The following is a 23,351-nucleotide window of genomic DNA, read 5'->3' on the forward strand; positions in this document are numbered from 1 at the left end:
ATTAGAACTCATTCTCTGTGGTATATCTGACCAATGTACAATGATGGTGCAAGGTAGTAACAGTACAAAGCAATACCTGGCACCATCATGAACGCACTAGATGCTTGAACCGTGCTCAAGCTTTGAAGGAATGTTCCTCTCCATTATATGTCCTGTAGTGTTTCTTTACCCTGTCGACCAGTCGTTAGCATACGACCAAGTGCTTTTAGTATAAAAACTAATCATCCGCATCTAGTATAACATTTACTATTTAGTTAACTAGGCAATATTAGCCAATAGGCCCTCAGATTTTTTAGGACCGTGTGATCGTAGCCATGAATGTAACGATTTGGACAGGTCGATTAATTTTCACATGAGCAATGAAAAGCACTCTACCGTCTTCCACGACCCACTGGTGAAAGGGTTACCCAACGTTTTTTAATTGTGGAGTACTTCCGATAGCAGTTCTTCTTCGTCTTTGTAACCAGTTTTATTGTCACTTGGATGGCGACCGTTACGTTTAGCAAGTGTTTAGTGGAGTCAGAATGGAGCGGGATTACCGGTGTTAATTTGGGCAACAATGTGTCTAATGGGTGCCAATGTTCTCAAACGAAACACCTGCGCAAAGAGAAAACAATCCGAGTGGCATGATATTCAATGAAAGTTATTTTTTTTACCGGTGCTCCGCAGGGACTAAATGTAGATATAGCTCAAAAGCTAGTGATTGCTGAGAACAAATTATTGGGTAACTTGGCGCAGACGAAATTTTATGGTCAGTATGAAAGCTGATACTAAAATTCATTCAGTGAGTAGTGTTCATGTTGGGCCGTTGGTCACTTTGCCATAAAGACGGATGATGACGTACTCGTTAATATAAAAATATAAGGACTATTTTACCCGTGCTGGGCCATATGCTTATTATAGGCAAAGTAGGAATGAATCGTTGTCAGAACGTAGTAAGTACGGCTTAACAAAGATATAAGTTTTATCCTAATACGCACCCACTTTATCCGCTTAAACTACTTTACGCATCCACTAAGCGAGCCCTACAACGGGATCTATAAACACGAAGCTAGAGCCTCAGTCTCTATTTATTAAAGATGTGTAAAGGTATTAGACTACTCGCTGAGTTACTGTTCTAATACGCTTGATAATATTTAAAGCCAAACTCTTAGTACCTAGCGTCCCAGCTCACATTTCTGGTATCTTACGGTTTTAAAACAACTACTGCAATTACATGTATCTATAGAAATGCAATTTTAGAGTGCATTTATGTTATTTATATATATAGAACAAAAATATAGGAACCTGAACTGAAATGCAAATTTTGGTTGTTGGAACTAACTTTGTACCCGAAAAGAACCCTTACGCACATTTTTTTTAACTTTGAATTAAACGCTTAAAAATAATAATAATGTATATTACAAAATCAATGTTATTTATTTTTTGGTGCAAGTGTGCATTCTCGTTTGCCATAATAATGAATGAAGAAAAGTCAAATTACTCAATGGGTTTTTTAACATTTTGAAGTAAAAACATAATTCTGCTGGAAGGTTAATTAAAAAATACCTATATATACAAAATACTAAATATACAAAAATTTTTTTTTATAGCAATTAACCGTGCCTTATCTTGAAAAAAGTGTTCTTTTTTAGATGTAAAACTAGACCTTTTCAGTTCAATGACTTTTTGTGATCAAGAATTTCCGATGCAAAAAAAAAAAAAACTGTAGCAGTACTTGTTTAGTGGAAGGTTTGACTCTAGAAATTACTGTAGTTCTTGCCGAGACTCTTTTGAATAAGGTGAGATCTTAAATGAAGAAGACTGACCTATAAGCTTTAGTCACTGGGACAGGAGAACGTGTTCCCCTTGGAAGCTGCGCGTTATTTTAAATCTGCTATTTCTAAATACCAAATTAATCGATGATGATGTCGTGCATATATATACCTGCTGGTATATCGAATTAACAGGCGAGCACATTTACATTAAGTATTTGAAATATTGAAACGACATTTGTAAAAGAAGGTATCGATTTATTCTACAACATGAAATACATTATTTCTACCCAAATTGAATCCCTTGAGCGAGGGGTAACTCTTTTGTATAATTTATGGTACAAGTTGATCTTCGCATATATTGTTTCCATGAGTCACTTCCAGATTCGCGCCCCCAACCAGTGCTCTGAAATTATTAAAAAAAAACGAAAACATTTTAAACGACCATAACACATCATCCCTTCGGCATTAACTTCAAGGAAGCAAATAACTCTGAAAGTATTGGCTTGGATTTTCAAAATCTGGGACTCTCGGTCGTAAAGTAACTAATGTAGCACATAGCTATGCATACAGCTGTATACGAGTTTATTATCAGCTATCGTAGATATTAAAGAACGTAAATATACCTTATTTCCTCCAAAAGCACCTCCAATCTCGGCTCCGTTTGTAGGGATATTTACATTAACAATGCCGCAGTCTGATCCTTTTGGGCCGATCCACTGTAAGAAGAACAAGCAGCTTATATTTATTACGTCGTGCGCCAAAGACTAAACACCACAGTAATTCCCTCATGATAGCACTTCTTTTGAAATTCCTATTCCATCGTCAAATCTTTGCCATGATAAAGGGAACAACCCACGGTAAGATAACGTATACTTAGCATCATATACGATGAGAGAAGGCTCAATCGTAATCAGTTTAAATCGCTGTGAGCCGGGAGCCGTTCTAACGGATAAGCCTTCCGAGGAATACCTAAATAAAACCACTTACATTGTGGCGAATAGACCTTCAGTTAATAGACAAATAGAGAACGAGCTTTTTGTTACCTTGAAAACTTTTTCGATATCTTGAGTGAAGAGTGAACTGCTAAGTCCCTGTTTGACCTCATTATTCCAGCGGATGGCTTCGTCGAGGCTTGAACACTTCAGAATGTACACAATGGGCGCGAAGGTCTCCTTCTGCACAACAGGTGAATCGTGTTTGAGGCCTGTTACAATGGTCGGTTCAACGAAATTACCCTCGTGTTCTACACGTTTTCCGCCACAGATCACCTGCGCCAAAGAAAAATAATGGATAAAAACCTTTCCTGCATCCTCCTTTATTCCAAGTACCGCATACGGCTAAACCGCTAAGCACACTTGTATCACAACTTCTACAATATCACGATATTGATGTAGTCCAGAGCCGTCAATTACATAACTTTTTGTAGTTGTTATCCGCTTCTGAGATCGAAGACCAGATCCTTAGGATCAAGCACGACTATGCTAATGATACTGCTGACTATAGTTATTTGATAGAAAGAAAGAGCGAGCTCACCGACCTTGCCACCCTGTTCCTGAGATTCCTTTATAGACTGCAGAAACGCGTCGACAGCTTGAGGACTGTGCAAAGGCCCACACAGCGTAGAAGTTTCCAAAGGGTCACCAAGCCGTACCTGCCCGTAAGCCGACGTTAGACGTTCCACTACAGTATCGTGGACCTTTTATTAAACAAAAATATATGTATATGTCGGTTAAACGTTCAAGAGATTTATTTACTTTGGATATAGGATACACGTATATATACAGATTTATTTAGCTAGAAGTAAAGGTTTATCAAATGTATGTGTGAATATGTTTCAGCCTCCCGTCGTAGCCGTTCCGTCAGTTAGAAATCACACTTGTTTTAAAATTGTACTCGGCGCATTGCCAGGGCTAAAGTACATACATTTGTGCTACATCTGTGGGCGGACGAATGGGTCAATGAAATTCAAGTTACAAAATTGAGAAAGCTCTTATATATTATCCCATATTAGATTATTGACCTCCTCGCCTCCGCTAAAAACATTATCTAATGCTCAGAACAGGCAATGTGCCAGGAAACAACTGCGCCTGATTACCTTTTCATGCACGATCATCCGCCTTGCCGTCGTGCACCTCTGACCGGCCGTGCCAACGCACGCGAAGAGCGCTGCCTGCACGACCATTTCGATATCTGCTGTCTCGTCTACAAGAATCGCGTTGTTGCCTCCCAATTCCAAAATAGTTTTGCCGAACCTTCCTTGCACCGCAGTGCCTACCTGCATATCGACCGGTGTTCCCGTGTGGCAGAGAAACAAATGACACTGCTTAATCAAAAACAAATCTACAACGATAACGAGCTATAGCTGTCTAATAGATCAACTAGATGAGAACTAGATTGGCCCATGGACGTACACGGATAATAGAGTTTCCCTACAGTAATGCTTGTATTTTTTCCCTCCGCATTTTGCGTATTTTCTGAAAAACCAGTATCTTCAATACTTTTACTTACCTTTTGACCTGCGAGACAGCTACCAGTAAACGAAACTAGTGGCAATCGCTCGTCTTTGGCTATTGCTTCGCCGATGTCCGTTGCCCCCGTGACCAGAGAGCATATTGCTCCGGGCAATTTGTTGGCTGCCAACACCTGAACGTACATAAACACCATCAAACGCTTTGAAATCATACGCTATTTTATTATTTTAAAGAAATGATCTCTGGGTAACATATGACCACAACCAATTACGTTGGTTATTCATGATTACTAAAAAGTAAATACAGAGTCAGCAGCCTTATGTATAAATCTGCGTTGAAATTGCATGAACCCAGTCGACGTTTGTTAAAGCATATGTCCTTCTATTTGGTAGCTATATGTTCAGTTCAAACTATTGAATACTCCTTGACATCAGCTCCGCGTCTACTGTCGCCACAACCATCTACAAGTAACCTTGTGCTGAGTAGCGGCCATCTATCACGTGCAACTAATATATATATATGTATCTATTGCTGCGCAAAAAACAAGCATTATTCACGTTTATCGTACATGCGTATTTAGTTCATAACATTTTTCTTACCTTTTCAATGATTTTGGTCACAGCTACTCCGCAAAGAGGCGTGGATGGAGCGCCTTTCCAGACCATCGTGTTACCGCATACCATAGCGATGGCGTTATTCCACCCATAAACGGCAATAGGGAAGTTGAAGGCTGAGATGATGCCAATAGGTCCCAATGGATTCCACTGCTCAAGAAGTACGTGACCGGGACGCTCTGATGGAAATGATTTGCCCCCGAGCATTCGGGAGAGACCCATCGCATAATTGCAAATGTCGATATACTCTTGAACCTCACCTGGTGTGAAAATATTAATAAAGCAATATTTGTATAATCGATCAAGACTAGAACAGTAATCAAAAATAGCACATAGCTAGTCAACGCTAAAAGTTCAAAGCATTTAGAGTTACGTCATAGGCTTTAACCTTATCATAGAACTACTAAAAATTCGCAATCTTTAGCTCAAAAGAGTAACTGATCTACCAGATATTTATGCAACATGGAAGAACGAGAACCGAAAGATGCCATTTCGCAAGAAGGAAGCCCGAATTAAAAATGTTTCTGGGTGCCTAAGCGCAAAATTAAAAACAAAAAGAAAGAGATAAATCGGGTGCCTTAACTCATCAGTCTAAAATTAAAGCACATACCTTCTCCTTCTTGGACTATCTTTCCCATTTCGAGTGAGATGAGTCGGCCTAACTGAGCCTTCTTGTCTCGCAGTGCCTCGCCTATTTGATGAACAATTTCACCCCTCCGGGGGGCCGTTAGGTCCACGAAAATGTCCCACGCTTCTGTAGTGGCCTTTATGATTTCGTCATATTCGGCTAGGGTAACCGTGGTCACCTCCGCAATTGGCTTGTTGCTAGCAGGGCATACTGATATCAAAGGCTGTGACAAAAGAAAAATATATATATATAGTGCATCCCTACGCACTGCAGTACCTTATCGTCTTCGTTTCACTGGAGTAACCTCAGCGAGTTAATGTTGACGTCCATATGCAATTTTATATAAAAGTTAATTCGGAGAAGCCAATTCGTTATGAAGCTAAATTGTTATTTGTGGCAGGCCAAAAAAGTGAAATGGACGTGTCAGTGATTAACAAGTTTCTGCCGCATCCAGTTAATCAGAAAGGTCACCTTTGTTTTCAGCTTCAATTTAGTCCCAGAACGAATACAGGCATTGTGACTGCACTTTAGTCAGCTGGAGAAAGATAGAATGATCCGTTTGCATAATATATCTTGAGAGATTATGTGTATGCATAATGTTTGCGAACACGATCGATCAAACGGATGTCAACGTACTTCTCTAATAGACCTATGTAATACTAATATTTTTTCTGGATTTCACTGTTGTTGTACTTGTTGAAATTGTTGTGTCTACTTTTCGTTAAGTAATGCCCAAAGCGAACATCCAGTAGCAAAGTGCCAGTGTGGCATTGACTGGCACGCTGGCTGGCTGACTCTTTTCGTTGACGATAGCTTTGGTACCGCTCGCATCTTGCCATGACTATCTAATCAACTCAGTCTATCGCAAACATTGACTACCGCTCAAGAGTATGCTATCAGTAAAATGTAGAATCCCTTGAGAGTAAAGTTAGTTGCCCTACCGGAAGTTTGTCACAATGTTTCGCCAGATATAGTACAGTGTACTAATAGAAGCACTTTACGGAGCCCTGTGATTTCTATGTCAGCTTCTCTTTGTTACGCTCAAGAGAACCGTCAATCAAACTAATCAAAGTTACTTAACATAAAACAGCGTATTTAATATCATAGACACACACCGAACCCATAACGGTGATAAATTTAATTTTAATAACGCGCAAGGTGATCAGTTGAACTATGAGGACTACACGATGGGGTTTATATGTATAGAAGAGTGTAGCCACTAAGATCCTACGTCAGGAAATATTTTATTACTTAATTTTACGGTATGGCTGTATTCAGTGCAAACATCAATGCATATGCCTACTATAACAAAACAATATTAAAACGAATATTAAAAGTACCTCTACTTTACCTAAAAATTCTTACGGTTTTAAACGTACTTTTAAACTAGCCTAGGTTTAAAAACGTTACATCGTTTCATGTTCAATGTATTTATGGCCGTTGTGCAAAACCAGACTTGTAGCTTATACATCTACTGATGTAGTTGGAAAAATAGCCTAGTTAGATTTGCCTTTTGAAAAAATAATTTCACTAAGTTCTTACGTACACGTAATAATATCACCATTGCCAGTGTAGTGCTTACGGTAACTAACCTTTCCTGAACCGATCCATTTTCCATCGAAGCCACCTAGGTTCGTCTTGCTGAGTCCAAGATCCTTAAGAAAGGCATATTTTGGGTCTTCGATGAGATACGGCATCACGCTCGTTGTATACAACTTGCCTATCGTTACAACGCCGGCTCCAGTAATTTTAGCAGACGACAGCAGTTCGGCCCGTTTTGAGCGAACACTACTGAGCATGCGCAAGCCAGCTCCACGGAGCATCTTTCCTCCTCCAAGATCTATTGGCGTTTCACTGAACTCACGTTCTAGATTAAATGAACGACCAAACGGATCCACGCGCAGGGCTGACAAGGCGGCACTCGACAGTAGTTTGGGTGGTCCTCTAGCTCAAAGATAAATATGCCTTTCACTGCCACTGACGACGGTTGACAGAAATGTTTTGTGCGAAAGTGATGTTTCTGTTTACCCGAAATAAAGGCAAGCGCACAAGCCGCAACCCAGACACCCGCGCAATTACGACCAAATCGAGGGCTCCGTCTACCGGTGAGATATATTATGATCCACAACTATCAGTTCTATAATAAATATCGCAAAGGGTGAGGAAAGGGTCTCACCTCGACGAAAGGTGGAGAGCGTGATTACCATTATCGTTAGTAGATAAAGCTGGTAGCAGTGGCAATGATAGACAATGAGAGTATGAGATAACTGTCCTTTTCGTTATGATGAAACGGTAGCAGTGGGTACGATCGTAGACTAATTCTGGTGATGATCGTTAAACGGCTTCATCAAAGTTCATTTGCTTACGCCTAAAAATATTTGAAGAATAACAAGATCATATATGTCGATGCAAAAACGTAATGCAAATATGGATGGTTCGAAAAAAAATACATAAAAACATCAACATTAGCTAGATTATTTAAAAATAATGACACAACAACCAAGATATAAACCACTTTAAGGGATAATTACATTCGATCAAAGGCAATGCATATCTGGAAGGTAAATCGACCTCTGACGGAAGATACGCGTGAAATAGAAAATTAATCCTCTTGAACCCGGCAAAAATATTGTCTTCTAAAAAAGATGCTCAAAAAGCTCCAGTAAAAAAATATTGACTCATAGAATTTACTGCTAGAATTTACGACAACTGTTTTCCGCGTTACTTGCTACTCATCTGTTTCACTTTAAACGTCTATAAAATAAGTTTTTAATCTAATTAACAAGTCACACCTCTTGCGCCTACAGATCCACCTCTAAACGAGAATAACTGAAAAAGCACAATGTCATTATGGCACAGAGTACAAATAGATTAACGTAAGCTTAAATATCTTATTTTCTTTTCAATTTTATTTAAGCCAATATTGCATTACGAACCGCAAATTGATATATATATATATATATATAGTCCTTATGTTCTGAGAAGAGAGATCGCAATAATAAACCTTTAAATTTTTGTTTGTATCTATTCATATTTTTGACGGTGATGCGACAAGCATAAAGTACTTACTATACCTTGGAAAAATGTTAAATCAGCTTAGAAAATAAATGGAAAATTCGACTTTTTGAACCCTTTGCAGTCTGTGCATCCGTTGGCACACTATTCCTACCGAATCACCTCAATAGAAGGTAATACGGATCTGACATATAAATCAATGTAGAATTGCAATTACAGATTTCTGACTTACCCATTTTTATGGAGAAAACGCGCCCGTGCTAAAAAATTTCGAATCAAGAAAGCCTTCTAAGAACTAACATTGAAATGGAGTTGGCAGAATATACTTTCATATGTTTTTGTAGTTATATCGTTAAATTGAACCCAAGATGTATCCTGACAAACATTTTATTAGTCTACATGGTTTGTACAATGGATTCGTCAGTTCGGCGTTGTCTGCAACTCATGATCTTTGTTATGATCATCACCCTGTCGAAGTAGTCATCGTAAAACAATTCCAAGAATTATATACAACCGGACAAGCTCCCGTAGGAGATATCATCTACAACTCTTTGACTACACACTCTATTTGATGTTTTCAGTAACTTCACGCCCTAATTAACCCTAACTAACCTAACATCACGCACGCACTTAAATACAATATTTTCGCATTATATGAACGTTGTTAGATCATCATCAGATGATATTCTGTGAACTTCCTTTATAAAATGGCACTTTGTCCAAATGGGCTAGTCCTTTTAACATGAAAAATCTCCCCTTTTTGATTCGATATAGTCTACAAAAGTGTTTGTATATTTCACTAAACATGTACTCTGTACAAATTTTTCAGTCTTTGAAAGCTAATGTTTATATTAATTAGAGATTCAATCAACATTGTGTGTGTTTTTTCACAGGATACCTCGTAGTAATATGAAGTTAGGCCACTTCACTAAAAACTATAAGGTGATACTGCTACGCTCTTTGAACCAACATTTTTAAATCTGGTGAAACACCAGACTCTGGCACTTTCGTCCAATTTGACTTATATATATATTATGTATATTATTTGCAGATGCAAATTTAAATGTTAATGCAAGCGAGAGGCACGTTGGAATTTACTATTGAATTACGTTGGATTTTACACGCGTCAGTCCTTATCGCCAAGAAGCAGGTATAAAAACTGTAAAAGCATATCTATTCGTTTCCACCTTACGCCGTTACGGCTCACAAGCGTAAAGCCGAACGCAATATGGCATGACAAAATCAGGTACCTAAAACAAAGCCTAAACGGCGGCTCGTAGGTTCACGCCGTTTTTAGCTACACCCGAGTGACCTGCGTAAATTTAGGCGCATCGAGTGTGTCCTTTCGAAGTCTCCTTACGGCCATATCGTCCTGTACGGGATCAGCCGTCGTTGTCGGTCGCGTCTTGTACCTGACGACAATTAAAGGTGTACAAATAATAAGCTGTAGTTATCACGAAATTGATGTACAACTATTATGTATACAATTTAGATGGACTAAAATATAAGCTGACCTTTAAGCTTAGACTGACGCTAACAATTTTCGAGTTGCTTTCATACGTTTATGCACTCATTTAATTAGGGAAATGCTTTTATAATGATTAAAAATGCTGATATTTCATTGAATGTTTATGATAACTGTCTACAGTGTTCACATGACCTTAATTAGATAGATCATGTAACAAATGTATATTTCTCTTTTTCGAGGTCAACTAACCTGGCGCGCATATCTCTTCTTGACGCCGTGAGATAATGGCCTCTGGCTGAAAGTTGTGGAGGCTCTTTCTCTGCTGTAAGTGGGATACCCATAGGAGGTTGTCTTTCTGGACCTTTCCATTGCTTACGGAGCATGCTTCGATACAACACATCATCACGTTCAGCATCGGCCTCGTTGAAGATGTTCAATAGCGATGCACAGGGGCATTCAAGTGGAGGCGTAAATAGCGGACTCAGACGAAGATAACATTGAGTTGGAAATCTACGATCTCGAGGAAGCGGTATCGAGTCGGGCGTCCGCGGCTCATAATCCTGAAGAAGTAAAATATGATAGATAATCCCCAAACTAATATGGATAATAATTTAGCTAATATGTACAATTTGTGCTGTCCTTTCTTAGGCTTGTCTATTGTCTTTCGACTCTCTCTATGAATCATTCAACGTGTCGATGCCAGAAATCAGTCTCAAGGGCGACATGAAGACTTTGTGTATTACAATAATGTTATAATAATTATAATAATAAGTAATATGTATTCATTAGTTAATTTAGAGCGCATTGCTTATTGTGAAATCAATATAAATTCTTAAACTTTTTTCTGCCGCCTTTACCATTTAAGTAGATTGAAACGTAAAAATCGCGCGTTCAATAAAATCGAATATCATAAATGCGCACCTAGTTCAAATAAAAGATAAAAGAATCTGCACAGTAACCAATTTTAAAAAAAAAATTCATAAATAGCAGCTTTAAGACATCGTATGGTATATATATTCTTAATTTTTTATATATATACTTTTAGCAGTCGATCTTGCTTTGCGAAACGACGCGCAGCCAGGTCATCAAGAACGCGATCCGGAACTGCCGAACGCCGCGAAGGTGGCGTCTTTCCATGGAGATGAATTAACGAGATGGTGTCGTCAGTAGACTTCTTTCTAGCTCGCAAAATCGGTTGATTGAATCTGTGAATGACGGAAATAAAATATTTTCGCAGCCCAAGTTACCAACATCATAATGGCTAGCAAGTTACTGCAAAGTGATAACTTTAAACAAAACGGCAATGTTAGTATTTTTATTGGTAAATCCATAAATAGCAGATGTTGAAAGTACTCTTGGGGAGTAGAATCTCATTCCAGTTGCCTTATCACTACACTAAAGTGACGGATCATGTAGCCGAAAAGAGAATATTTGGAGCATCTTTAATATATTTTCGCAAAACTTCCAGTTACATGACAATTTATCATTTTTACAAAATGGGTGTGCACTGTTTCATTGTGCGAACGACTAACAGCACAAGTATGACCACAGCAAGGTATATACGTGAATTGGTTTATCCAGTTCACGTATATATCTTGGCTAGATTAAATCAAAGAGCGGCGGTTGACGACGGCGTTACCGGAACAGATAGGGTAAATGCAGACTGCAACTACTACAACATCTGTTGTTGTGATTGTTGCCACCATAAGATCGATGTCATTGATGGCGCTTTGCTCCTCCCTTGTCATCAGCGATCATCGAGGAGCATCGATGACGCCCAGGCGTGTTTTTTATTATTTCTGCAACAAACTCTACTACGAACAACAACGATCCGGAGCTGGTTGTTTTTTTTTGTTACAGTATTTTATGTGTGTGGTGGCTGTGTTTAGTGGAAGGGGGATTTCATTTGTTTAGCATACGAAGCCATTCGTCGACGTCTATGGGCTGACACAGATATGAATCGTCGACTTCTCAGATTTAGTTGAATTAGAGTTCGGGTCCGACCAATACGACTATGTTGTTGATGTTGGAGTGATAGTACAAAATGTTTTTGAGGAGCTATGATGTCAGTATCACGAATGCATTATACATAGTTGGCTGAGGTACCTATTAGCACGTGATTGGCAATTATTTCTGCAAATGGACCTTACTGGTTATACCTGCGCCTCGGTAGCATCCTGTACTTTTTTTGAAATCTTTCAGGTAGGTCCCTTCGTTCGGCTCTAATCAAAAGATCCTCGTCTTCCTCGAGACGAAGACTTGAATAAAGATCTAATAGGTCAGAAAGTTCGTCTCGGTGACGGCTGGGTCTGATGAACAGACCATCGATTAATGGCGACCGACCCAGGATCTGTGCACAAAAGAATAGTGGTAGGAATTATATTAGAATGCAATTTCCAAATAGTTAGCTGATATACAAGAAACCGAAATTATCGAATCATCGTTTCAACTAAGTTGTTTACTACCCTCGACAAGGTTCAATAAGAACTCGAAAAGAGTCGCAGATCTTGAATCATTGCAGACAGCTTAGCCCGTCATGTTAAATATACTATTTCTACGGGTCAAGTTGTAGAACAATGTAAGAATTAAAAACTTACCCCGGACGTTTTTTGTTGACGGAAGATCATTGAGGGTCCCTTGCTGACCGGTGTGCTGCTTCTGATCTCTGTCGGATCTTTCACCGGGGGCAGCTGTCGATACGGAACGGTTCCAGGAACTCTTTGGCCTCCGAAAGGAATTTTATAAGGTACTGCCTCAAGGTCAAGGGGTAACAACCATCCATTGTTCAACTTTGCAGCCCAGTCTATTTCACTAGAATCACTTCGGTCTGATGATGTCGTTAAGGAAAGAAGTGAACTACTTAGAGGTTTCCTCTTGGCTATTGAACTCGGAACATAATAACTCTTTGCTTCAATGTACGCGGAATCCTCAACCTGATGAAGATGTTCATGTACATCTTTCTGGTGGTATTCTTCGACAGTAGCATCATACATGTTCGACTGTTCGGGAAAGGAATCGTCGTGTTGACTTTCCTGATGCTGAAACCTCTCATCTGTTTCTGGGAGATCTTCCTGAAACGATTCGAATGCCGGTTGCTCGGAGCGAGTTAATGTTGTCTCCGGCGAATAATAGCCAGCGTCAGGACTCATTGCCACCCTTTGGGGAAGCGGTGAAGATGCCGCCGACGATGAATAACAGGAATCTGTCGCGGGGGCATGCTGCTGGGGCACGTTGTGGTGGTGATGCGTAGAAGGCGGATGTGGACGATGATCGTGCTGGTGGTAGCGTTGTGTGGTTCGAGTTAAGGTAGTTGTGACAATGGCACGCTTGGCACCGCATGCTCCTTTTTCGGCTGGTACGTATCGACAGCCCACTGGAAACTCGACAAGTGACTCGTCCATCACTTTCTCTTGCTGCGAAGATTTGAACGGCTTGCACGAACATGACGGTAGGTTGCTGTCGCCTTCGTCTCCGCCGCCGCTGCCTGAAAACGCAAACATTTTCAAAGTTAATCAAGTAGCAAAATAACATGAGTTTGCGGTCATAAATAAAATTAATGTTTTTGGTGCTGGGTATGTAGAAAAGAATAGAACCGGACTTGTGCCGCGATACTCATATCTGTTTTAATAAATACAATGTAAACGCAGATATACGACTGGTTGTCTTTTAAGTTATGAACTAGATCCGTATATTCTAATATTGACCATTCTCTGGCACAATTTTTAAATCTGATTTGTTATTTTTTTATTCTTTACATTGCCCACCTTGCCCGACGCATTAGAGGCTCACACATCGGAATATCGTCTTGACAGGGAAAACAAAAATTAACATATAAAACTCTTTAGATAAACGTAAACAGTTAACAACTCCACATAAACATAAGTTATAAACATCCCGGAGACGTGTGCATACTTTAAAAATATCAAACTAAAAGCGAGAAGAACTTGGTGTCATCCGGCAATTCGAAAAGTGTTAACGGCAATAGTTCCCGCTTTAATCACAGAATTTAATAGAATATATCCCAGTAGCAACCGCCACACAACAAACCATAGTGAATCCCTAAGAACTGTTCCCCAAATAAGCAGTATGAGATTTTATATCGTCATAGACGAAACGCTTTTGTTTGGTCTCTAGAAAATACACGTTGTTCAAAGACAGCCAAAGAGCCCAGGCTGTGACAAACTGTTGCCATAGTAGGATATTTTTTGCCTTGGTCGTACATGGGCGTTATTCTTCTAGTTGAATTGTGGATAACACCCGCGAAGATGGCCCAGATCACAAAACGAGTGCATAAGCATCGATCCCACCTTTTAGCAAAAGTAACACCAAGGCTATTTTAGGATCAGCTTTTACAATAGTGACAAACTAGTTCCAGTAACTTGCTATTGTGAAATTTACAATCGACGGTGTGCTTGCTTTGCTTCACGATTCTTCAATGGCTTTCATTTGGAGTTCTAATGAATGAAATTGTGAGTAAAGAAAGTTCTTTTCAGCTATTACACATCTTGCTGTACCTGCGCCATCTGAATCTACATTTCGCCAGACACAAATGTTAAAGTTTAACAATTTATCTAAACTTTCAAGTGGATTCATACAAAGCTTGGGTCAGGTGTATTGCCGCCTTTCCCAGATAATTTTTGCAAAGTCCAGCTAGAATCACGGTTAAATTCGAATCTTGAAAAACATCTAAGTGTTTGCTTTGCATGCAAACGCTTTGCGAACGCTGGGTATATGCCTTAGTTGCACTTACCAAGAAAATATCTTTTGTGACAAATAGGAACGAATAATTTTGAATGATTTTCAAAATTTTATTCATCGTTTTTTGTTAAAAACTATATATATATATATATATATATATATTTTTTTTTTTTTTTATTTATTGAATTATGATGCTCCCATATATTGAAAAAAGAATTATTCAAAATTTTTAAACTTAGATATTATATAGCATAGCTAATTTAATAGAAAAATTATTAACAAAATCAATCAATATCTTAATTCATGTGTCCATCTACGTTCTTCCATTGATTAGTATGGTTTGTAAAAAAAAAAAAAAAGACGAAAGATTCACACTTGGATATTCATAAAATGTAATTATTTTTCGATGCTAGAAGGGAACATATTTTAATGTGTTTATTCTTCATTACCGGTAATCAGTAAAGTCAGGCATCGGAAGCAGAGTCTTCGTTTGTTCCCGAACTTGATCAGAAACACGTCCTGACAGCCTCGGCAAATGCGTTTCTTCATCGCCCAACATCTGTTCTAAATAATCCCTATCTCTTTTGAGAGCATACCGCCATCACCAAAAGAGTTTATTGAACGAAGATCATTGAAAATGCCACCTCGATACTCTCATCCTACGGAGTATCAAAAGATGTCAAACTTCGTTTATATACATTTAAGCCGACGAGACAGATATTTAACTGGGAAGCAAGCATTTTCATACGCAATTTCCAAAATTCGCTCAAGATATATTGGCTTCTTGCTAGGACGAATACTGTGAGGTGTTCGGTCATTTCTCTAGCTATGCATTAGGCTCCAGCGCTATACAATACTGTTGCATTAAATTATGTGATAAGCACTAACAATTTCGGATAATTTAAATCAAGTCCGCTCGTCTGACATGAGCTATGTAGAACGTGACGGTCACGGATATAGTCAAATACACGAAAATCAGCACTCAAATTGTTCACATAAAACACGAATTAAAAGAACCTGGATCTTTCGCAGAAATTTTAACTTCGATTGCAGATACACTAATTCCTTGCTTAAGACCCTCCTCTTGACTAAGCAGTATTCGAAAATTTTACCCTTGTGTATGTATGTGTGTGTGTGTATATAGCCTTCTCCTCTCTGTCCTATATATTTACCATCCTTAGTTGATCCTGTCTAGTTCCGTTCCGATAACGGTGCTATTATCGCTGCTGTCTACTGTTATTACTGCCGTCGCCTACGTCCGCCTGACGTCCGGCTACTTGACTAGTAGCTATATAGTTTTCCCTCTTTCTAGGTCACAGTGCCTAGAGGCAGTTGAACTCAGAGCTGTCATATCTTGCCTCAGGATAGGAGCTAACACTGCGGCGTAGAATTTGTTCGATCAACTTCTCATGGTCTGCTCATTCCCTGCCGATCGGCAACGGCACATGCGGCGCCGTTTCAGAAATAGATATCGACTAGTAGTCTACGAGAGAAAGGGAAAAAGGACGCTGTGGCGTGCCTGGATCCACGGCCGAGAAAAATAGGAAGTCCCTAGCAAGAACAATCGAATGATTGATTGATTCCATTAGAAACCGCGAAAACAAGCGAGGGTAAAGAAAAAGAACGCAAACAAATTATATTGAGACAATTAGCAACTAAAATATGGCTAATTTGTGTTGATGTCTGAATGACACAATAGATAGACACGCAGATAAATCGACAGGCATCCTCCCTTCCATGACAAGGTTTTTCTGGGGAGGGGAGGGGGTGTAATGTTCGGTATTTTAGTGTTCCTGAATTACACCAAGCTGTCGCGTTAAGAACAGCAGCCTTTTCTTTCGCAGGCACCATACCATCCGCATCCGTGTAGACGTCTTTTTTACATCGTCGCAGCACTGAGAAACCACCACAGTAGTGATCATAAGGGTGCTGATGATGGCAACGATCCACGCTCTACGTTCACTCACGCTGTTCCGCCCTCATGAGACAGGTCCATACAAACTGTTTCCCTATCAATTTAAGTGAAAAATAGCTCCCTACGCGAACAAGCATAGAATTCAAAGGTGAGCAATTCGATCCTACTAGTCCTCTAATGCAAGTCCTTTTTTGCCTTAACTTGTCCAACGCCGTCAGGTCAGCTGCTTATTGAACATGTTTTTACGTAGCAATGCAGTAGATCTCATTAGGGAGTTTTGGCCTGAAGTCTCGTCTGATATCTAGCGGTGGCAAACCAATGTTTACTCGCAGATGCTTTATCTGCGAGTAAACATTGGTAAACAATGGAAGAAAAAGGGAGATTGATATTGGCGTGTAGCTAAATATATCTAGACCAGCATACAAGTAAATGAATTCGCTTTAGGTAACTGAAGAAAAAAATGTGTTTCTTTTTATGGAAAAAGCCTCACAAACACAGAAATCTTTCAAATACGTCGCGTTATGTTTTGTATTCTGATAATAGACTAGATAATATAAAAGTATTGGAGTATACTATTAATAAAAACACCGATTGAATTCTAGGTTTTGTTTAAATTTATTGTTATGGATTGCATATGGCTAAGTGCGCTTAACATTGATAACGATAGGGCTCCATTATGTTAAGCAGACATTTCATATTGTACGTATAGAGAGCACATTTTCAGTACAAATGGCTAGCGCATGGCTAGAGCAAAGGTACTCTCTCTACATCAATTATTCATTATCAGAATCAGATATTCAGCATATTGGACATCATAACCGATCTTCAAATTATAAAAGAAGATTGATCGTCACATCGCTCGTGCTTAAGCCAGGCTAGATGCAGCCAAACAATTAGTAAAGAAGTTCGATATTATAGAATAATGTTATAGAAGAAAAGACTTACCTCGTCGTCGTGGCAACGTTCTTATTCCTCCATTCTACCGATTTTACATATCAAGATTGCCCCGCGGGCAACGAAAAATAACAACTTACTATGTACGTTCACAGTCTCCATACTACAGGCACAATTACATTTCTACAATTAGTGTCACATACAGTTGCAGTTATTGAATAGAATAATTTGTATTGGAATTATCGCGATTACGATAGTAAGCATGCAAGTTTTACTTCGAAAAATACCAGTAAAACATGCATTAGACATACATGTTTCTATATAATCATACTCTATACTGTCAAGACTATGCATGAACAGCTATCCCTTATAATTACCTGCAGACATTATCATTACCGTACCAGTTTCTTGTCAGTGTGAAAATTTCTGCCTGATATATTTTAAAATGATCGTAACTTTAGGTTTGCATAGACCGTTCAAACCGTTTAGGGAAGTCATGTAAATATGTCCAAGACATTTTCTTAACTTTTAAAACCAAAAAGCTTTAATTAAAGTCATGATCTCACATTTGTGGAGTCACAACATTTTCTATAAAATAATACAGTCGCATAAAAAGTATTATAAAATTGAAATTGTCATATACCTGTTTGAATATTGTATGTAGCACCTATCTCTCAATTACGTCAACGGCCGCCTCGATTAGTTGGACCTGAGACGATCTGCGGCATCCGAAGACCAATTCCCGGCCTACGGTTGCTGGCCAGTTAATCCTATTTCGACTCTCTAGGAACATGCAAGTTTTTGCTATATTTGCAATAAAATCAAACAAAAATAAAATGAAATTTAGGATGAGAATCAGCCGCTTTCGACGGGCGCAACTGCTCGAGCTCGTAAACCCATGGCAAGTTGCATTTGTCAAACGTCAAGCTTCGTTGCTCCATCTGGATAAAAAAACAAGCTCCTGGAATGACTCTGTTAAATTTTTTTACTTTGTGAATCCCAAAAACCATGGGCAGCGGTTAATCGAAATTTCCTAATTCTTTGACACTTTGGAAGCACAGAACGCAGTTGCACTATACCTGCCACCTTGCCTAAGGAGCCCAGATGAATTTCAGACTTCTGGCCAAAATGCGTTTTTTTTTTAACTACCCATTGAAAAATGTGTGTGTCGCAACAATAAGAATACCTGGAAGCCGAACTAATCGTCAATGCAGAGCACAAATCATACAAGTGGCTAATATGCCAAGGCAGCTCAGTGGCTTGCCTGATCAGCTCCTTGGCGTTCATAAAATACTCAGATACGGAATCGGATACTTTGCGCGGTACAGTTTTTCATTGCGGTGTGAAAAGAGGCGATCTCTTTTAGCAAGGGCTCACAGTGCGGTAATTTATGCAAGGTTTTAAGAGTCTACGTAACAAAAAGGCCGCCAGTCTAGATGATGTTTGCCTAGTGTGCCTTCCTAAGTGTGCCTTCGTGCTGGCACCATGTTAAAAGGCACTTTTTAATATATTTTTAAGTATTAATACGTCCTTATCGCAGTTGGAAGATGCTCGTTTACTAGTGATTCCTAAAAAAGTCGCAAAAAGAAGCATTTGTTATAAGCTGCTTCCCGGCTTGTTGACTATGGGACTGAACATCTACTGAAAAAGCGTACAAGCTATTTAGAAGGATCAACATCTGTCCCAGAGGGTACGCTTCGTATAAACAGCGTGCACGATCCCGGTGGCCGGTGCCAAGACAGCGCTGGCCTTGGTCTACGTGCATGGTTGGACAATTTCAGACCAACTTTCGACTTTACACGCGTGCACAAGATTATGGTGACGCTGGCTGAGGTGGGCGTAAACGTGCCCAACGGTCTCGTTGCAACTTTACCGGAAAACACGACAAACTACCACCTTTCACACAAACAACCGGTTTTGCTTAGGGGGACAACCTAAATCTATTCTAATAATCCTCGATCTTGCCCTTTTTCAAATAAGAGAGCCGAGTAAGTTGATCGAATCATGTATGCGATTTAACGGTACGGGTAGAAGAGTTTCTAAGTTCAGCAAGCTCTACTTCAATTCAACACGGCAGCCAGTCAGTTGGGAGGGACAGTAACTTTGGTCAAGACGAGATAAAATTTAAAATTTAAAAAATTTAACATTTAAAAAGGACGGGATAAAATTTAAATGGGAAAGCAGGACAGAGGCAACTGATACCTTTTAGCTTGCATTGACCACCTCTTGCTTATGATAACCGGTTCCAAATTTTTGGGACTGCTCATGTCCGTTAATGGCAAAAGTTTCACCGAGCATTTTTTCGAAAGATGAACGACGGCAGTTTCGAGTGCCTGGGCAACCAAATCTCCTCATCGTTTGCCTGTTACAATCGCTTTTTGTTTTATCCTAAGATCGCTTTGATCCTAAAGTGTGGAATACGGGTTGTTTGAAAGAACCTCACAGCGGAGAGCGTCGAACGACTAAATCGTGTAAGTGCTTCCTTTTTTAAGAGAGCACTGGAATTACACATAACAAGTCAAATATGCTTCGCGTATCTCCTAGGCGACTCGCCACTACCAGTCGACAATTTAGAGTGCCGTACTGAGCTGTAAAATCAATCTTCGAAACCGGAAACAAACATTCGGGTGCAGTGGGAACAGCGAGCGCAAAAGGAACAAAATTGGCTAAATAGACATATCGTAAATCGCATTACCATGCACCATCAACTCTGCAGGGAGCCGGGTTTTCACGAGCCTGATCATACATGCTCGTGCTCCAGATACAGGGAAAACTGTAATAAACTTCCTGCTGCTCGTTGCCCTCTTCTACCATCTTTAGGATCCCTAACAAGTTCTTCAAATTAAGTGTGTATGAAGCTCACTAGATTCGGATAATTTGTATGATGCGAGGTGCTTCAATGAATTATATTCAGTGGGACCTTGTGATATTATATCTTTAAGCTTTATATATAAAGTGGAATACTACTAGGAATGACCACGAAACAGGTATGTTGCTGGATATCTACAAAAGTAACCGATTAGATCGAACGGTGATTAACAATTTTGACGAAACATTTCGTTTAGTAGAAGCCCTGTGAGGAGCGATATTTAAAGAATCCTAGGCTTAACAAGTGAGGTCGCGGAGATCTGATTACTTCAAACAGCCGAAACTTAGGTATAGGACGATGCCAAAGATGGTCATCATGATAATCGGCTATAATAGACCAATGTCATACGAAAAGCTAAATGGTGAGGCTACAGCGGACTATGTTTCGGCGATTCTTTGCATATATATATATATAAATATCTCATTTGAATAAGCATCATGGTAGTGGAAGCCGGCACTCACTCGGCAGACTTACAGTTGTCTTGAGCAAATCGACTGCCCTATTGTGTTGCATCCTTTGAGCTGTCTGCTTCGATGAACGACACTTCAAATCGCTGCGCTGTAATAGAGTCTTACCAGTAGTAGCGGTAGACTACGAAGCTCGCTCCTTCCTTTGTCGTCGGTTGGAGCTGCCATAGTCAAAGTGTTCGCACTGCTTGCCGTCGTCCTGCAGGTCTTCTTTCCGTGTCTTCACGGACCCCATCGCAGCAAGATCATCAACCATCAACGGATCAGCAAACCCAATCCACCTACCGTTTTGCTTCGTCACAGGTCCAATCAGCGAAATAACAGCTGATTGTTCACTTCGATTTACTTATGCAACACCAACCGCAATCTTCATTTATTATAGTGGCACTAATATAACTTATTGTTATGTTCCGCGTCACAACTACACCTGTCACTATCACTCTAATGGGAATGAACAAAAACGAGTGAATCAGGAAGTGGAACAATTATATACATATATATATATATATATGTAAGTATTGGTTATCATTACGGTCGCGATGTCTGTTCAACTAATTTCTCGAGAGGGGTTCTATAACCTTGGTCTTGTGTCTATTTCTATTTGCGTGTGTTCCTTTGAAGAAGCAAAGTATAAACGAGCGACCCAGACTTTTACTAATCACTTATTCATAGTGTCATCGGTATATCGCAATGAGTCTGAGCTCAAATCAGCCGGTGGGTTCCCAAAAGATAAATCTCATCTGAATTAGAGGTAAATCGCGTTTGATAATAAAAGCATCCACATAAAATTTATACTCTGATTAGAATAAAGATTTGAAACGCAACGAGGACAATAATACTAACGACTGAAGTATTTTTAGTTCAGCTATTGCAATCCTATTATCGTAGACAAACTTTATTTATCAAGGCCATATTGAGTATACGTCCATATTTCGTAAGGCATCCTAACCATCTCGCTCCCAGCACGAATCGAAATCTGTCAATGCCCGGATTCGAACCTAGAACATTCAATATGTCGACCGAATTAAACTCGGTAGATCATTGTAAGAAAAGCAAATTATGATATTTTGTTGTTTGACGCGGTAACTTTTTCATAGCCACATCTACCCCTAGTTGATACGATAATTAACCTAGCTTAGCGTTAATTTACCAATAAAACTGCAGAGCACATATATATGAATTTTTTAAGCTCTTTTTTCCTTTGTGATCATTCTTTTCTACATACACACACACACATATATACGTATATATGTAATGTTTAGCGAACAAACAATGTGTAAAACAATTACCACTGCTATAACTGCACAAGTTTACGGTGTGCAACAAAAGGAAGGCGAATATATACTGCCGGAACTTTAACATGTAACTCTTTGTAAGTAGAACTGAGCAGGCAGTCTGAAGAGTCTCCAACGTAACACATGTTTTTTTTTTTTGTCAAACGCCGTTCAATTTCCCAACAGTCTTTTTATAAACTTTTCCCAGCGACGAGAGCAAATAATAGTTTTTCGGCCTGCCAATATATATGCCTGCAAATTAAAATTTTAAACTCCGAAGGAACGTTAAACCTAGGAAACAGAAGAAGGCCGCCCAAGGCTGTATTTGATGAACACGGTAGATGGTAATTCGTAAAACTATAATTTTTTTTTTTATGGCAACCACGCTACACCCAACGTGCGGTTAGCTTTTTCATTTTCAAATTTTCAGTTAGCCTATTAGAAATACGTTATTTCAAACTTTTCATAGCTTTTTGCTGTTTGTCTACTATCTCGTTAACTTTTTCAGCGTTATCGGTAGTAATTGCAGTTTTTGGCCGTCCTTTACGCCCACTGTCCACCAAGCAAGCACGGCCACATGTTCAAATGCTTACGGTAGCAAGCAATAATGCGGAGTCCCTGTTAATAGTGTCCATCTCGGTTTTCTTTACGTAGACGTATTGCCTCTTAAACGCAAGGATCAGACGATACTCCAATATTAAATTTTTTTCTATCTTTACAAAAATACTGACAAATGAATAGTAAACAATAACTTTCAACACTGTTGAATGCACGCGCGTTCTGTCACAGAATCGTTTGGCCTGTAGCCCGATATTTATCATTATATTGAGTCTGGAAACTTTTCCATCTATGTAATGCTAGCATTGGCATGACGACTCCTAGAAAATATACCTTCAAAAAAATCAAATATTTTTCACATTATATATGAGAGATAATTGAATGTAGAGGGTTGCAGTATGATGGGCAATGCCATTAGCGGTTCGAGGTCGATTGGCTCGTGTGTTTCCTCTAGCTATGACTCGCACTCTTCGGCATCTATTGTAACAAATCCATAAAGCAACGATGAACGTATAAACACTGCGATGGCTCTCTTTTTCCCGCCATCTTCGGGAACAGCAGTGAATCACGCATTCGAACTCGGACCGGGTGCCCTCTAACTCTAATCTACGTAACGAGCAACATCTGATACATTGGCTGGCACTAGAAATAAAGTGTAACTTATCAATACCTCTCAGAATTGTTTCATTTATCGGCAGCAGACGCGGGTGTCGCAAACAGATA

The 23,351-nt window shown here is 39.4% G+C and overlaps 2 protein-coding genes and 1 long non-coding RNA gene across 22 annotated transcripts in view; 1 reads left to right on the forward strand and 2 right to left on the reverse strand.

Annotated features, from left to right (window-relative positions):
* Positions 1-1,991: 1,991 nt before the first annotated feature.
* Positions 1,992-7,557, reverse strand: Aldh7A1 (aldehyde dehydrogenase 7 family member A1). The gene is made up of 9 exons (XM_022800933.2): positions 7,063-7,557; positions 5,453-5,693; positions 4,828-5,102; positions 4,266-4,400; positions 3,853-4,032; positions 3,295-3,453; positions 2,801-3,025; positions 2,381-2,473; positions 1,992-2,160 (listed from the first exon to the last, which is right to left on the reverse strand). The coding sequence occupies exons 1-9, from the start codon at positions 7,291-7,293 to the stop codon at positions 2,041-2,043; spliced, it is 1,659 nt and encodes a 552-aa protein (XP_022656668.1). The 5' UTR covers positions 7,294-7,557; the 3' UTR covers positions 1,992-2,040.
* On the forward strand, positions 7,435-11,257 carry LOC147757113 (uncharacterized). Of its 3 annotated transcripts, none has more exons than XR_015322930.1 (4): positions 7,435-7,575; positions 8,610-9,913; positions 10,193-10,521; positions 10,999-11,257. It is a non-coding gene; the product is annotated as an uncharacterized LOC147757113 (long non-coding RNA). The 3 variants fall into 3 exon arrangements; XR_015322931.1 differs by lacking the exon at positions 10,999-11,257 and having other exon boundaries at positions 8,610-8,658; positions 9,537-9,913; positions 10,193-10,794; XR_015322932.1 differs by lacking the exon at positions 10,999-11,257 and adding an exon at positions 8,278-8,346 and having other exon boundaries at positions 7,436-7,575; positions 10,193-10,794.
* Positions 8,342-23,351, reverse strand: part of LOC111248473 (uncharacterized) — a 47,203-nt gene continuing 32,193 nt past the window's right edge. For 10 of the 18 annotated variants that reach the window (XM_086982437.1, XM_086982440.1, XM_086982435.1 and 7 more), the window contains 5 exons: positions 12,551-13,437; positions 12,104-12,303; positions 10,993-11,158; positions 10,203-10,513; positions 8,857-9,897 (listed from right to left, as the gene is read on the reverse strand). In XM_086982437.1, the coding sequence (XP_086838563.1) occupies positions 9,783-9,897; positions 10,203-10,513; positions 10,993-11,158; positions 12,104-12,303; positions 12,551-13,437 (1,679 nt within the window). In that variant the 3' untranslated portion in view covers positions 8,857-9,782. Of the gene's footprint in view, positions 8,746-8,856; positions 9,898-10,202; positions 10,514-10,992; positions 11,159-12,103; positions 12,304-12,550; positions 13,438-13,717; positions 14,185-15,100; positions 15,230-15,823; positions 18,265-20,803; positions 21,795-23,351 lie in introns of those variants that run through there. The other 8 variants (XM_086982441.1, XM_022800931.2, XM_086982442.1 and 5 more) reach the window with 7 other exon arrangements.

This window comes from Varroa destructor, unplaced genomic scaffold (assembly GCF_002443255.2).
Source record: "Varroa destructor unplaced genomic scaffold, Vdes_3.0 BEIS01000003.1, whole genome shotgun sequence".
Taxonomy (NCBI): Eukaryota; Metazoa; Arthropoda; class Arachnida; order Mesostigmata; family Varroidae; genus Varroa; species Varroa destructor.